Below are 15,805 nucleotides of genomic sequence, written 5' to 3'. Positions count from 1 at the left end.
TATCTCTACTCTCTGTCTCCTACCTCCTAATCAATTACCAACCCAATATAACATTTAAAAAACACAAGTAAACTTTACATAAATAAAGTTTTTGAAATTTGTTCTGCAGCTTTTCATCAAATAATTTTGAAGAAACAATGGAGCAGCAACTGTTAGAAGTTAAAAGAAAATCTAGCATTTCAGTTCACTGAATGGTACGGATGCATCCTACAAAACTTGACATACCACACAGGTAGAAGAGAATCATAGAATGGTTGCAGCACAGAAGGAGGCCATTCAGCCTGTCGAGCCCGTGCCAGCCCTCTGCAAGAGCACTTCAGCAAGTTCCACTCCCCTGCCCTTTCCCCGTAGCCCTGCAATTTTTTATCCTTCAGGTACTTATCCAATTCCCTTTTGAAAGATAAGATTGAGTCTGCCTCCACCACCCTTTCAGTCAGTGCATTCCAGATCCTAACCACTCGCTGCGTAAAAACGTTTTTCCTCATGTCACCTTTGGTACTTCTGCCAATCACCTTAATTCTGTGTCCTCTGGTTCTTGACCCTTCCACCAATGGGAACAGTTTCTCTCTAACTACTCTGTCTAGACCCCTCATGATTTTGAACACCTCTATCAAACCTCCTCTCAAACTTCTCTGCTCTAAGGAGAACAATCCCAGCTTCTCCAGTCTATTCACGTAACTGAAGTCCCTCATCCCTGGAATCTTGTAAATCATTTCTGCACCCTCGTCACATCCTTCCTAAAGTGCAGTACCCAGAATTGGACACAATACTCCCAGTTGAGGCCGAACCAGCGTTTTACAAAGGTTGATCATAACTTCTTTGCTTTTGTACTCTATGCCTCTATTTATGAAGCCCAGGATCCCATGTGCGTTTTAACCGCTTTCTCAACCTGCCCTGCCACCTTCAACGATTTGTGCACATATACCCCCAGGTCTCTCTGTTTATGCACCCCCTTTAGAATTGTATATTGCCTTTCCTTGTTCTTCCTACCAAAATGTATCACTTCACACTTTTCTGCGTTAAATTGCATCTGCCACGTGTCCGCCCATTCCACCAGCCTGTCTATGTCCTCTTGAAGTCTATCACTGTCCTCCTCACTGTTCATTATACTTCCAAGTTTTGTGTCATCTCCAAATTTTGAAATTGTGCCCTGTACACCCAACTCCAAGTCATTTATATATATCAAGAAAAGTAGTGGTCCCAGTACCGGCCCCTGGGGAACACCACTGTATACCTTCCTCCAGTCTGAAAAACAACCGTTCACCACTACTCTCCGTTTCCTGTCACTTCGCCAATTTTGTATCCATGCTGCCAATGTCCCTTTTATTCCATTGGCTTCAATGTTGCTGGCAAGTCTATTATGTGGCACTTTATCAAACTCCTTTTGGAAATCCATGTACACCACATCAACCATATGCCCTGATCAACCTGCTCTGTTACCTCATCAAAAAACTCAATCAAGTTAGTTGAACACAATTTGCCTTTAACAAATGCGTGCTGGCTTTCCTTAATTAATCCATACTTGTCCACGTGACTGTTAATTTTGTCCCGGATTATCGTTTCTAAAAGCTTCCCGACTACAAAGGATAAACTGACCAGCCTGTAGTTGCTGGGTTTATCCTTACACCCTTTTTTGAACAGGGGTGTAACATTTGCAATTCTCCAGTCCTCTGGCACCAGCCCCTAATCCAAGGAGGATTGGAAGATTATGGCCAGTACCTCCGCAATTTCCACCTTTACTTCCCTCAGCACCCCAGAATGCATCCCATCCAGTCCTGGGGACTTACCTACTTTTTAAGTACAGCCAGCCTTTCTAGTACCTCCTCCTTATCAGTTTTTATCCCATCCAGTATCTCAACTACCTCCTCTTTCACAATGACTTTGGCAGCATCTTCTTCCTTGGTAAAGACAGATGCAAAGTATTAATTTAGTACCTCAGCCATGCCCTCTGCCTCCATGCATAGAAACATACAAACATAGAAACATAGACGATAGGAGCAGGAGTAGGCCATTCGGCCCCTTGAGCCTGCTCCGCCATTCAATGAGATCATGGCTGATCATCCAAATTCAGTACCCTGTCCCTGCCTTCTCCCCATATCCCTTGATCCCTTTAGCCTTAAGAAATATATCTAACTCCTTCTTAAATATATTTAATGAATTGGCCTCAACGGCCTTCTGTGGTAGTGAATTCCACAGGTTCACCACTCTCTGGGTGAAGAAATTCCTCCTCATCTCTGTCCTAAATGGCTTACCCCTTATCTTTAGACTGTGACCCCTGGTTCTGGACTCCCCCACCATCGGGAACATCCTTCTTGCATCTAGTCTGTCTAATCCTGTTAGAATTTTATACATTTCAATGATATCCCCAGCGAGTATAAGCCCAATCGACCCAATCACTCCTCATATGTCATTCCTGCCATCCCAGATATCAGTCTGGTGAATCTTCACTGCACTCCCTCCATGGCAAGAAAATCCTTCCTCAGATAAGGCGACCAAAACTGCACACAATACTCAAGGTGCGGTTTCACCAAGGCCCTGTAGAACTGCAGCAAGACATCCTTGTTCCTGTACTCGAATCCTCTCGCTACGAAGGCCAACATACCATTTGCCTTCTTAACCGCCTGCTGCACCTGCATGCTTACCTTCAGCAACTGGTGCACAAGGACACCCAGGTCTCGTTGCACTTCCCCTTCTCCCAATCTATTGCCGTTCAGATAATAATCTGCCTTCCTGTTTTTGCCACCAATGTGGATAATCTCGCATTTATCCACATTATACTGCATCTGTCATGCATCTGCCCAATCACCCAACCTGTCCAAATCATACTGGAGTTTCTCAGCATCCTCCTCACAGCACACACGCCCACCCAGCTTTGTGTCGTCTGCAAACTTGGAGATATTACATCTAGTTCCCTCGTCTAGATCATTAATATATATTGTGAATAGCTGGGGTCCTAGCACCAATCCCTGCAGTACCACACTAGTCACTGCCTGCCACTTGGAAAAAGACCTGTTTATTCCAACTCTTTGCTTTCTGTCTGCCAATGAGTTCTCTATCCAAGTCAGTACCTTATCCCCAATCCCTTGTGCTTTAACTTTACATGCTAATCTCTTATGCGGGACCTTATTGAAAGCCTTCTGAAAGTCCAAATACACCACATCCACTGGTTCTCCCTTATCTATTCTACCAGTTACATCCTCAAAAAATTCCAGTAGATTAGTCAAGCACGATTTACCTTTTGTAAATCCATGTTGACTTTGTCCGATCCTTTCACTGTTTTCCAAGTGCTCTGCTATTACATCTTTTATAATGGACTCTAGCATTTTCCCCACTACCGATGTCAGGTTTACCGGTCAATAATTGCCCGTTTTCTCTCTACCACCGTTTTTGAATAGTGGGGTAACATTAGCTACCCTCCAATCCATGGGAACTATTCTAGAGTCTATAGAAATTTGGAAGATGACCAGAAATGCATCTACTATTTCTAGGGCCACTTCCTAAAGTACACTAGGATGTAGATTATCAGGCCCTGGGGATTTATCGGCCTTCAATCCCATCAATTTCCCGAACACCATTTCCCTACAAATACTGATTTCATTCAGATCCTCCCTCTCATTAGACCCTATGTTCCCCGACATCTCTGGGAGGTTATTTGTGTCCTCCTTTGTGAAGACAGAACCAAAGTATGTATTTAATTGGTCCACCATTTCTTTGTTCCCCATTATAAGTTCCCCTGCTTCTGATTGCAAGGGACCTACGCTTGACTTCACCAATCTTTTTCTCTTCACATATCTATAGAAGCTTTTACAGTCAGTTTTTATGTTCTCTGCAAGCTTACTCTCATACTTTATTTTCCCCCTCTTAATTAATGCCTTTGTCATCCTTTGCTGAATCCTAAACTGCTCCCAATCCTTAGGTTTGCTGTTTTTTCTGGCCAATTTATATGTCCTCTCCTTGGATCTTATGCTATCCCTAATTTCCCTTGTTAGCCACGGTTGAGTCACCTTTTTTGTTTTATTCTTATGCCAAGCAGGGATGAACAAATTCTGTAGTTCATCCATGCGATCTTTAAATGTTTGCCATTGCCTATCCACCATCAACCCTTTAAGTAACATTCCCCAATCCATCCTACCCAACTCGCGCCTCATACCATCGTAGATTCCTTTATTTAAATTCAGGACCCTAGTCTCTGATTCAAATACTTCACTCTCCATCTTAATGAAGAATTCTATCATATTATGATCACTCTGCCCCAAGGGGCCATGCACAACAAGATTGCTAATTAATCCTTTCTCATTACATAATACCCAGTCTAAGATGGCCTGATCTCTAGTTGGTTCCTCGACATATTGGCCAGGAAACCATCCCATATACACTCCAGGAATTCCTCCTCCACAGTATTGTTACTAATTTGGTTAGCCCAGTCTATATGTAGATTAAAGTCACCCATGATAACTGCTGTGCCCTTATTGCACGCGTCTCTAATTTCCCGTTTAATGCCATCCCCAACCTTAACATTACTGTTTGGGGGTCAGTATACAACTCCCACTAACGCTTTCTGCCCCATGGTATTTCTCAGCTCTACCCATACAGATTCCACATCATCAGAGCTAATATCCTTCCTTACTATTGTGTTAATCTCCTCTTTAACCAGCAATGCTACCCCACCTCCTTTTCCTTTTTGCCTGTCTTTCCTGAATATTGAATACCCCTGGATGTTGAATTCCCAGCCTTGGTCACCCTGGAGCCATGTTTCCGTAATCCCAATCATATCATATCCATTTACATCTATTTGCGCAACTAATTCATCCACCTTATCACGACTGCTCCTCGCATTAAGGCACAAAGGCCTAGAAATTCACTATGGCCCCGCCAGCTGGCTAGCGCCCAAAAGTTAGCGCTGGGCGCGAGCCAGTTGCGACCATCAGAAATTCGTCTTCTGCGCCCCAATCCGGAACCGGGCGCTATTCCAGGGTGTGCCCGCCTCCGCTTGGGGCGCAGAAAGTGAATTTCAGTGCTCTTGGCGCCGCTGCGCCAGCCGCTGCAGAGCGGCAGGCTGCGGTACTGCAGGCCTCCTCCTTCTCTTAAGGGGGAGCTGCCTGCAACGGGGAGATCGCCGCTGGAGAGTGCCGGCAAATGCGCCCGGCACCTCGGAGAAGTGCCGGGTTCGCGGAAAGCAGCCGGCAATGCCGCGGGGCGGGGGGGGGGGGAGGCCGGGGAAGGAGGTGCGGGCAGGCGGCCGCCGAAAAAGCGGCCGGCCGCACCTCCACCTTAAAGCGCCCCACTAAGGCTAGAGTACGACCCCGATTTCTGGTCGCTGTTTGCGGCCGCTGCGGAAGAGGCGGCCGCAACTAAATATGGGGATCGGGCCGGTTTCGGGGCGGAACCGGGGCACTGTGCACACCGATGGCGTCATCGGTGCCGGCGCAGCGCTAACGGCTACCGCCGCCAATACCGCTGCGCTGAATATCAGCGCAAACTCATTTTTGGCGCAGAAGCCCTCTTTAGGCGGTAACTGGCCGCAAAGCTGGCAGCGCCTTAATGAATTTCTAGGCCAAAGCCTTTTCTCCATTTTGGTCCCTAATCAGCCCCACCCCTCCTCTTACTACCCGTTTACTATTTATATGCCTATAGAAGACTTGGATTCCCTTTTAAGTTAGCTGCCGATCTATTCTCATACTCTCTCTTTGCCCCCTTATTTCCTTTTTCACTTCCCCTCTGAACCTACTATATGCTGCCTGGCTCTCACTTGTATTCTCAATCTGACACCTGTTGTACGTTCCTTTATTCTGCTTCATCTTACTCTCTATCTCTTTCATCATCCAGGGAGCTCTGGCTTTGGTTGCCCTACCTTTCCCCCAAGTGGGAATGTACCTCGACTGTACCCAAACCATCTCCTCTTTAAAGGCAGCCCATTGTTTGATTACAGTCTTTCCTGCCAATCTTTGATTCCAATTTACCCGGGCCAGATATGTTCTCAACTCACTGAAATTAGCTTTCTTCCAATTAAGTATTTTTACTTCAGATTGCTCCCTGTCCTTTTCCATAGCTAGTCTAACCCTTATGATACAGTGATCACTGTTCCCTAAATGTTCCACTACTGACAGTTGCTCCACTTGACCCACCTCATTCCCCAGAACCAGATCCAGCAATGCCTCCTTCCTCATTGGGCCAGAAACGTACTGATCAAGTAAGTTCTCCTGAACACACTTCAGAAATTCTTCCCCCTCTCTGCCCTTTACGTTATTACTATCCCAGTCTATATTAGGATAAATGTAAGAAGTCACACAACACCAGGTTGTAGTCCAACAGTTTTATTTGAAATCACAAGCTTTCGGAGCGCTGCTCCTTCGTCAGGTGAAGTGGAGAGATGCATAAAGACACAGCTTATATAGTCAGAGAATAATGCCAGATGATTACAAGTAATCTTTCTAACTGCCATTTATCACACCTCGACAGAGAGATAATCACAGCAATCAAAGGTGTGAATGGTGTCCAAACAGGTCAGTCAGGAAAACATTACATCAAAGAACAATATTCGGATAGTTGAAGTCCCCCATTATCACTACCCTATAGTTCTTGCATCTCTCAGTAATTTCCCTGCAAATTTGCTCCTCTATATCCTTCCTACTAGTTGACGGCCTATAGAATACACCTAGCAGTGTAATGGCACCTCTATTGTTTCTCAACTCTAACCAAATAGATTGTGTCCTTCACCCATCCAGGACATCCTCTCTCTCCAGCACTGTAATATTATCCTTAATCAATACTGTCACCCCACCTCCTTTCTTTCCTTCCCTATCTTTCCTGAACGCCTTATATCCAGGAATATTTAGTACCCAATCCTGCCCTCTTTTGAGCCAGGTCTCCGTTATCTCCACATCATATTGCCATGTGTCTATTTGCGCCTGCAGCTCACCAACCTTAGTTACCACACTTCGTTCATTCACACACATGCACTGTAAACCTATCTTAGACACTCTTGCATTCTCTCTTAGTCTGACCCCACCTAATACCGTACTATTTCTTACTCTAGTGCGATCTGTCTCTCCCAATCCTTTGTGCACCTTCTTTCTCCTTTCTAATGCTACATCCTGGTGCCCAACCCCATGCCAAATTAGTTTAAACCCTCCCCAACAGCACTAGCAAACCTCCCTGTGAGGACATTGGTCCCGGCTCTGTTGCGTTGCAACACGACCGGCCTGTACTGGTCCCACTTCCCCAGAACTGGTCCAATGCCTCAGGAATCTAAAGCCCTCCCTCCTGCGCCATCTCTCCAGCCAGGTATTCATCTGCTCCATCCTCCTATTTCTATACTCACTAGCTCGTTGCACCGGGAGTAATCCAGAGATTACTAACTTTGAGATCCTGCTTTTTAATCTCTTTCCTAGCTCCCTAATATCTGCATGCAGGACATCATCCCTCTTTCTACCTATGTCGTTGATACCGATATGGGCCACAACCTCTGGCTGTTCTGCCTCCCCCCTCAGAATGTAGCCACTCAGTGACATCCTTGGCACCAGGGAGGCAACATACCATCCTGGAATCATGTCTGTGGCTGCAAACACCTGTTTGTTCCCCTAACTATCGAATTTCCTATCACTATTGCTTTCCCGATCTTCCTCATCCCCCCCTGTACAGTTGAGCCACCCGTGGTGCCATGGACTTGGCTCCGGCTGTACTCCCCAGAGAAACCATAGCCCTCACCAGTACACAGTACTGAATACTGGTTGGAGAGCGAGATGCACTCAGGGGACTCTTGCACTACCTGCCTGGTCCTTCTTGTCCGTCTGACAGTCACCTATTCGCTCTCTGCCAGTACACTCTTACGCTGCGGGATGACCACCTCCTGAAATGTGCTATCCACGTAGCTCTCAGCCTCACGGATGCACCGCAGTGACGTCAGCTGCCGCTCAAGCTCTGAAATCTGGAGCTTGAGCTCCTCCAGCTGACAACGCTCCCTGCACATGTGGCTGTCCAGGACAAGGGAAGCTTCCTGGAGTTCCCACATGGCACAGGATGTGCATTCCACGGGACCGAGGTGCCCTGCCATGCCTCTACTTAATAGACTATTAAGTAACTTAACAGAAATAAACTAAAGACTTAAAAAAGATCACCAACTACTCACCAATCAGTTCCTTCCCTTGTGCTGACGTCACTTACCTCACTCCCTGACACTTGGGCCTAGAAATTCAGTTGGGCGCTGCAAGCTTTGCACCCAGTTGGCGCCTAAAGAGGGTTTCTGCGCCAGTATAAGAGGTTGCGCTGATATTCAGCGCTGCGGTAATGGCGGCGGTAGCCGGTAGCGCTGCGCCAACACCGATGACGTCATCGGTGTGCGCAGTGCCCCGGTACCGCCCCGCTTCCGGCCCAAACCCCATATTTAGTTGCGGCCGCCTCTTCTGCAGCGGCCGCAAACAACGTTCGTGAAACGGGGCTGTACTGCTGCGCTACTGGGGCGCTTTAAGGTGGAGGTGCGGCCGGCCGCTTTTTCGGCGGCCGCCTGCCCGCACCTCCCTCCCCGGCCTCCTCCACCACCCCCCCGCGGCATTGGTGGCCGATTCCCGTGAGTCCGGCACTTCTCCGTGGTGCTGGGCTCATTTGCTGCCAGAATCCAGCGGCGATCTCACGGCTGCCGGCAGCTCCTCCTTAAGAGAAGGAGGAGGCCTGCAGTACCCCAGCCTGCCGCACCGCATCGGGTGGCACAGCGGCAGCTGGAGCGCTGAAATTCACTTTCAGCGCCCCAAGCGGAGGCAGGCACACCCTGGAACAGCGCCCGGTTCCGAATTGGGGCGCTAAAAGTGAATTTCTGGCGGTCGCAACGGGCTCCGCGCGCAGCGCTAACTTTTGGGCGTTAGCCTGCTGGCGGGGCCTAACTGAATTTCTAGGCCCAGGACTCTTGGGCCTACCTTTATCAGCGGCCGCTCCTCTCGCTCTCCGGCAGGTCCGCTCTTGTGTTTATTAACTTAGAGACCTTGGGGGAGAAATTCGGTTGGTTGCGCCAGCGATTAGCGCCTAAAGAGGCCGAGAAGTGGGGCGCTAACCAACTAGCGCCTGGGCGCAGTGAACCCTGCGCCTCTTCCCATATTGAGTGGACATTTAGCGCCGGCACTAAATCTTAGTGCCCGCTCACGGGCGCAGGCAGATCAGGACGTCATTTCAGTGTGCAACGCCTTTTTGGCGCCCCGGACCGGAAATTCAGTGGTGCCCCCCCTCCGTTCCGCCTGGCGCTAACAAGGACAGGTTGAAGGGACCGTTATGCTGTCTGAAAGGGACTAGGGGAGCGCTATTTAAAGGGGAACACCTCCTGCCTTTTTTGAAGGTGACATTTTTGCACCACACATTGTGAGAGAGTGAGACAGACTTCTGGAGAGACTCCACGCTGTGTGAAGGAGTTTTGCAGGTTGGTTTTGATTTGCCCTTCCTTGTATCAAATTAGAAGAGACTGTGGGGTCTGCACTCTGAGATCTTTCCCTGGTTCTCTCCATTGTTCTTTACACCAGATTAGATGTACAGGTCTCTCCAGGCTGAGATTCAGGCCGAGATTCAAGGCTGCAATGAGCAGGATGTGAATGGAGAGCAAGGCAAGATCAACCCTCCCCTTTAAGAAAAAATCAGAAAATGCAGGAGAAGCTCAGCAGGTCATGCAGCATCTGTGAAGAGAGAAACAGTTTTAACGTTTCAGGTCGATGACCATTCGTCAGAACTCCCCTTTAAGAATTGGATGGTGCCAGTGTGTCTGTGTTCCATTGCTGACTTAAATCACATGAGCTTCGCCAGCACTGTGAGGTAGCACCTCGCTGCGCCGGGTTAGCGCCTTAAGACTGCCATGCAGCGCCTGATTTAGCGGCGCAATCACCTTCAGGGGTGCTGCAACCCAATATCGCTCGAGGTGGCGATAAATTGCGCCTGGCACTAAATTTTGCGCAGTGCCAATTCTAACGCCCCAAACGGGGCTATACCGAATTTCTCCCCCCTTGGGTTCTGTGGTTCCACTCCTCCTTTTCAGTTAGACGTCTCAACCGCCTTCCTCCTCTCCACTGAATTCCTGCACTCACAAAATTTCTCCACTCTGCTTGCGATCCACTCCATTTACGTTCTCCCAGCTCTGTCTCCAATCTCTGTGCTCAAGCTCTCATGCTTAGACTTCACAATCTAATTCAGCTAACAGTGCCATAATCTGGGGAAAATATCAAGTTCCAAGGCCAGGCTTTTTCAAATGGGGGTGGTGAGGTGTTGGAGTAGTGGAATGGGGAGATGCTATTGTGGATGTAATGGTAGGCTGATACAGGAGTGGGAGGAAGATGTAGGATCTAGGAGAGGTGGAAGGGGGTCCATAGTGTGGAAGAGATGGATTGAGGGTTATGCATTCCTGGAGCACTAGGAGGTGGAGCATGGGATTTTGAAGCAGTGGACAGGGTGGTGAACTCTAGAGGCAGTGGGAAGGGGATTATTTGTGGCTGAGAGTACTGTGAGGAAACGCTGACATCTGCTAGAGAATCCTAGTATCTGGAAGCAGGGTTGTGGTGTGCGAGGCAGGATGACAGCAGAAGACATGACAGGAGTTTGTGTTGGACGAAAGACCTGATTTTCACATTACTCAAATGGATGGTGATGTGCCTCAATGAATCCGAGACTCAACGTTAACGGAGCAAAGCAAGGCTTTTATTAACTCAGAAAGTAATACACAGTGGAGAAGTGTCTCTCATCCAGAGATCTGCTGTACTGCCTGTGAGACACGCTGGGGCCTGCTTAAGTAGGGGCCAGGTATGGGCGGAGCCCTACACACAATACAATACAGGTAAGGAAATGAAACTGAAACTAAACTCCCCTGCTTGTCACAGTCACAGGCACAATCAAACACAGAGAATACAGAGTGCCTGATGAATGGCATATTTCATCACAGATGGCCATGGGGAGAATCTACCTTGGAGATGCATTTTGGTTGCTGAGAAGCCTGAGATCTGGAACCAGTTATGTGGGGCGAATAAGCTACCAGAGTATTAACAAATAGGCTTAAAATAGCAGTTACACTTGCATACCAGAACATAATCTTGGCAGAAGTGGGACCTGCTGTTATTTCAAAGACTGGTTCCCTGCATTCATTGATCACAGTGGAGTTTTCAATGAGGACTGAGTGGAAGTGATCACCAACCAATTTCCTGATCCTCACACTTGAATCTGGTGGAAATTTGCCCTATTGAAGTTAGCATGCCAAGCACAATTTTCTTGTATACATTAACCACAAGGAACACTATTCCACCAATAAGCAGGCAATATGCAAGCACATCTTCTAAATTGCTGCCAACTCAACTGTTTGACATAAAGCATGCAAATCAAAAGGAGATGTTTCCCTGTCTCAATATTGTCTGTGTCCTTCATGAGGTTACCTCCCTGGTCCTCATCTCCCTGGTATTGCCTCCCTGTCTTTTCTTACCCAGTGTGGCCACTTTAATGTTTCCTTAATAATAGCCATACTGGAACTTATATAGTACTTTTCATGTTGAAACCACTGAAAGCACTTGATACAATAAAATGGTTTACCTTGCACCTCTCCCTCCCATCTGCCCAGTATAAACCCTCACAGTTTCTTGTCCTTTTGTCACTGAGAGTTAGGGAATATCACTGGGGGACACGTCTCTCCTAGCTTACCCTACATTATGAAATGGATCTATTCATTCCCTTTTGTGCTTTTGTAAAAATAACTGGTTTTAGAATGCATTTTGAGGTTAAGGTACTTTCCTTCCAGCAGCATTGCCTTTCACTCATCCCCTCTCTCACTTGGAAGCAAGAACAGGATAAAAATTGAGAATAAGCAGGATGGTGACTCGAGGGCAGACCGGGTGAGAGAGTGGGATTAGAGCATACTATGCAGCTGAGGAAAGTAAAATTGTATTTTCTGTATCAATCAGAGAATTCCCTCAATCAAACAGATATTCTTGTGGTGTCACTCGAAACATTTAAACTGTCAGAATCAAAACCTGAAGTAGCACTAAACACGTACATACAAAGATTACAGACATAGCATTGGTTTCCTTCTTTTTTCTGCTCAGAATTTTACATTGAAACTGAATTTTGCCCTCCAAATTTTAGTTCCCCTTCTTTTGAAGGTACTAACTTTTGTTGGCATATCATCCCCTGGGTGCAAACAGTCCTCTAGTACTTTGCCCAAGTGGTCATTTTTCACATGTGAACCTGAACACTATGAGGGGCATTACAGTTCAGCTGTCTGGACACACAGAGGTCGATGGATAGGGGCCCCCATCTGATTTTCCCCTCCCTGGTCTAAGGACACCGAAACCCATTGAAGCATTTCCACTGCCGAAGGGTCATCGCCCTGAAACGTTAACTGTTTCTCTCTCCACAGATGCTGCCTGACCTGCTGAGTACTTCCAGCATTTTCTGTTTTTGTTTGAAGCATTTCCACTGTCACCCTGAGATCCGCTAACTCAGCACAGACAGGAGACTGAACCTGGAATCTACCTGCTTCCACACTGCACAGTGCATTGTCACACGGACCCCTCAGGGAGCCCGATGGGGCATTCCTCGAAAAAATAAGATTAGGGGTTAGGGTTAGAACCCGCTTTGCCGGTGCGTCAAAAACAGAAACCCCTATTGACAACCCAGCTGTCATTATCCAAAATACATGATCAGTTTATTTTGTGGTGGGAAAAAAAATATAAGCATGGGGATGTTGAAAATAGTCTGAGCCCTGTGACGTGAACTGAAATTGGGACCTCGGTACACGCGTGTTGTTTGACAGTGGGAATGTATCCAGAGCAGACTATTATATTACAATAGCGAAACAAATTACAACAGTGTAAATATGCATCCCTCCTGAAGTTCCAAATTGTAAGTTACATTGAAAGGTTACGTTTATTATACTGGAAACTTACCTGGATACTTTGAAGTCCTCCATAAGCAGTAAACAGCATCAAAAACCCGAAGCTGACGATAAGGACGTTCTTTGTATCGTTTGAAATTCTCAACATGCTGACTGAAATCACTCAGTTAATTGACAGTCGGTTACAGTTAAGAACTGACGACCTTTTTCAGCGAGCTGGATTCAACGATGAGAAGATGGCAGGTTCCCTGCGGTTAACTTTCCTCTGGGTCCACCTGGTTTCTTTTTTATATATATTTGTGTCAGATGACCTTTGGTTTGATGACAAAGTTCACATGTTAAAGTCTCCAGCTGAGGGGGGGAGAGTTGTTTTTTTTCCCTTTAGGAATCGAATCAACAATTTAGTCTTCCGATTGGCAATACGGAAAGAGTGGAAAGTATTTTTAATTGCGCCTCCGGTTGGGAGGAGAGTGAGTGGGTGGGGATTTGAACTCTGGGTCAGTCGGCGACTAACGGCGCGCCAAAACAAAGCTGACATGTGGAGGAGGGAGGCTGCAATGAGGTGGGGCAGGGTTTTGTTCTTTCCTCCCCTCCGCCCTTTCCCTGCCCATGTACTTGCTTAAAAACCTGTTCCATCTCCAGCTTTTTCCAGTTCTGATGAAGGGTCATCAATCTGAAACGTTAACTCTGTTTCTCTCTCTCCACCGATGTTGCCTGACCTGCTGAGTATTTCCAGCATTTTCTGTTTTTATTTCAGATTTCTAGCATCCGCAGTATTTTGCTTTTGTATTAGTGAAAGGGTTGATGTCCAGACACACACACCACCACCACCAAGGTTGACAACAGTTGGAACGGAAAATAGATTGCTTAGTGGCAGGAGGCAGAGGGTAATGGTCGAAGTAACTACAGAAAATGCTGGAAAAACTCAGCAGGCCAGGCAACATCCGTGGAGAGAAAAAAGAGTCAACGGGTCAAAACCCTTTGTCAAGGCTAAAGAGGCACAGGGAATGAAATAGATTAAGAGGCCCGGCTGGGAGATAACAAAAGAGAAGAGACATTAAGAGGTATTCAAAACGAGACGAGATGGTGATAGGACTAGTGGAGACAAAAGACAGCTCTAGATTAGGTGTGAAATGCGCTGGCAGAATGGGAGACAGCTGCCATGTGGGAGAGAGAAAAAAAAGAAAGGGGGGGGGGGGGAAGGCCAAAACAAAGGTGTGGATAAAAAATATAAGTAAAAATGTAATGGGGGCCGAGGTTATGATTTGAAATTGTTGAACTCGATATTGAGTCCGGAAGGCTGTAAAGTGCCTAATTGGAAGATGAGGTGCTGTTCCTCGAGTTTACGGTGAGCTTCCATGGAACAATGCAAGAGGCCGAGGACGGTGAGGTCCGAGTGGGAGTGGAGCGTTGAATTAAAATGACAGGTGACCGGAAGCTCGGGGTCACCCTTACGGACTGAACGGAGGTGTTCCGCAAAGCGGCCACCCAATCTGCGTTTGGTCTCCCCAATGTAGAGGAGACCACATCGTGAGCAGCGAATACAGTATACTAGATTGCAAGAAGTACAAGTAAATCGCTGTTTCACCTGGAAGGGGTGTTTGGGGCCCTGGACAGTGGGAAGGGGGGAGGTATAAGGGCAGGTGTTACATCTCCTGCGCTTGCACGGGAAGGTGCCGGGCGAAGGGGAAGGGGTGCTGGGGGTGATAGAGGAGTGGACTAGGGTGTCTCGGAGGGAGCGGTCCCTACGGAATGCTGAAAGGGGAGGGGAGGGGAAGATGCGTTTGGTGGTGGGATCACTTTGGAGGTGGCGGAAATGGTGGAGGATGATCCGTTGAATGTGGAGGCTGGTGGGGTGAAAGGTGAGGGCAAGGGGAACCCTATCATGGTTCCAGGAGGGCGGGGCAGGGGTGAGGGCAGAAGTGCGGGAGATAGAACGGACACGGTCGAGGGCCGTGTCAACCACGGTAGAGGGGAATCCTCGGTTGAGGAAAAATGAAGACATGTCGGAAGCACTGGTGTGGAAGGTGGCATCGTCGGAGCAGATGCGGCGGAGACGGAGAAACTGGGAGAATGAAATAGAGTCCTTACAGGAGGCAGGGTGGGAGGAAGTGTAGTCCAGGTAGCTGTGGGAGTCAGTGGGCTTGTAGTGAATGTTGGTCAATAACCTATCCCCAGAGATGGAGAAGTCGAGGAAGGGAAGGGAAGAGTCAGAGATGGACCATGTGAAGGTGAGGGAAGGGTGGAAATTGGAGGCAAAGTGAATGAAATTGTCTAGTTCAGGGCGAGAGCAGGAAACGGCACCGATACAGTCATCAATGTATCGGAAAAAGAGGTGAGGGAGGGGACCCGAGTAGGACTGGAACAAAGGGTGTTCCACATATCCCACGAAAAGGCAGGCATAGCTAGGACCTATGCGGGTACCCATAGCAACACCTTTGATTTGCTATCATGATGGTCGAAGGTTGTTTTTGTGTCTGGAAGCCTGTGTCCAGTGGTGTGCCGCAGGGATCGGTGCTGGGTCCCTTGCTGTTTTTTTAATGATTTAGATATGAATGTAGGAGGTATGATCAGTAAGTTCACAGATGACACAAAAATTGGTGGAGTGGTAAATAGAGAGGAGGGAAGCCTTAGGCTACAGGACGATATAGACAGGTTGGTCAGATGGGCAGAACAGTGGCAAATGGAATTTAACCCTGAAAAGTGTGAGGTGATGCATTTTGGGAGGACTAACAAGGCAAGGGAATACACAATGAATGGTAGGACCCTAGGAAGGACAGAGGATCAGAGGGACCTTGGTGTGCATGTACATAGATCCCTGAAGGCAGCAGGACAGGTAGATAAGGTGGTTAAGAAGGCATATGGGATACTTGCCTTCATTAGCCGAGGCATAGAATATAAGAGCAGGGAGGTTATGATGTAGCTGTACAAAATGCTAGTTAGGCCACAGCTGGAATACTG

The 15,805-nt window shown here is 47.6% G+C and overlaps 1 protein-coding gene across 1 annotated transcript in view; it reads right to left on the bottom strand.

Moving 5' to 3' along the window:
• The window catches only part of unc93a (unc-93 homolog A), a 225,391-nt gene extending 212,176 nt beyond the window's left edge, over positions 1-13,215 (bottom strand). Inside the window, exon 1 of the mRNA XM_085982017.1 lies at positions 12,897-13,215. Within this exon, the coding sequence (XP_085838143.1) occupies positions 12,897-12,992 (96 nt within the window). The 5' untranslated portion in view covers positions 12,993-13,215. The remainder of the gene's footprint in view (positions 1-12,896) is intronic.
• Positions 13,216-15,805: the final 2,590 nt, after the last annotated feature.

The sequence above is a fragment of the Somniosus microcephalus genome, chromosome 3 (assembly GCF_052327205.1).
Source record: "Somniosus microcephalus isolate GS21.2 chromosome 3, FLI_Smic_1.0, whole genome shotgun sequence".
NCBI lineage: Eukaryota > Metazoa > Chordata > Chondrichthyes > Squaliformes > Somniosidae > Somniosus > Somniosus microcephalus.
The sequence above is the reverse complement of the archived record's forward strand: the minus strand, read 5'-3'. Positions and strand labels throughout refer to the sequence as shown.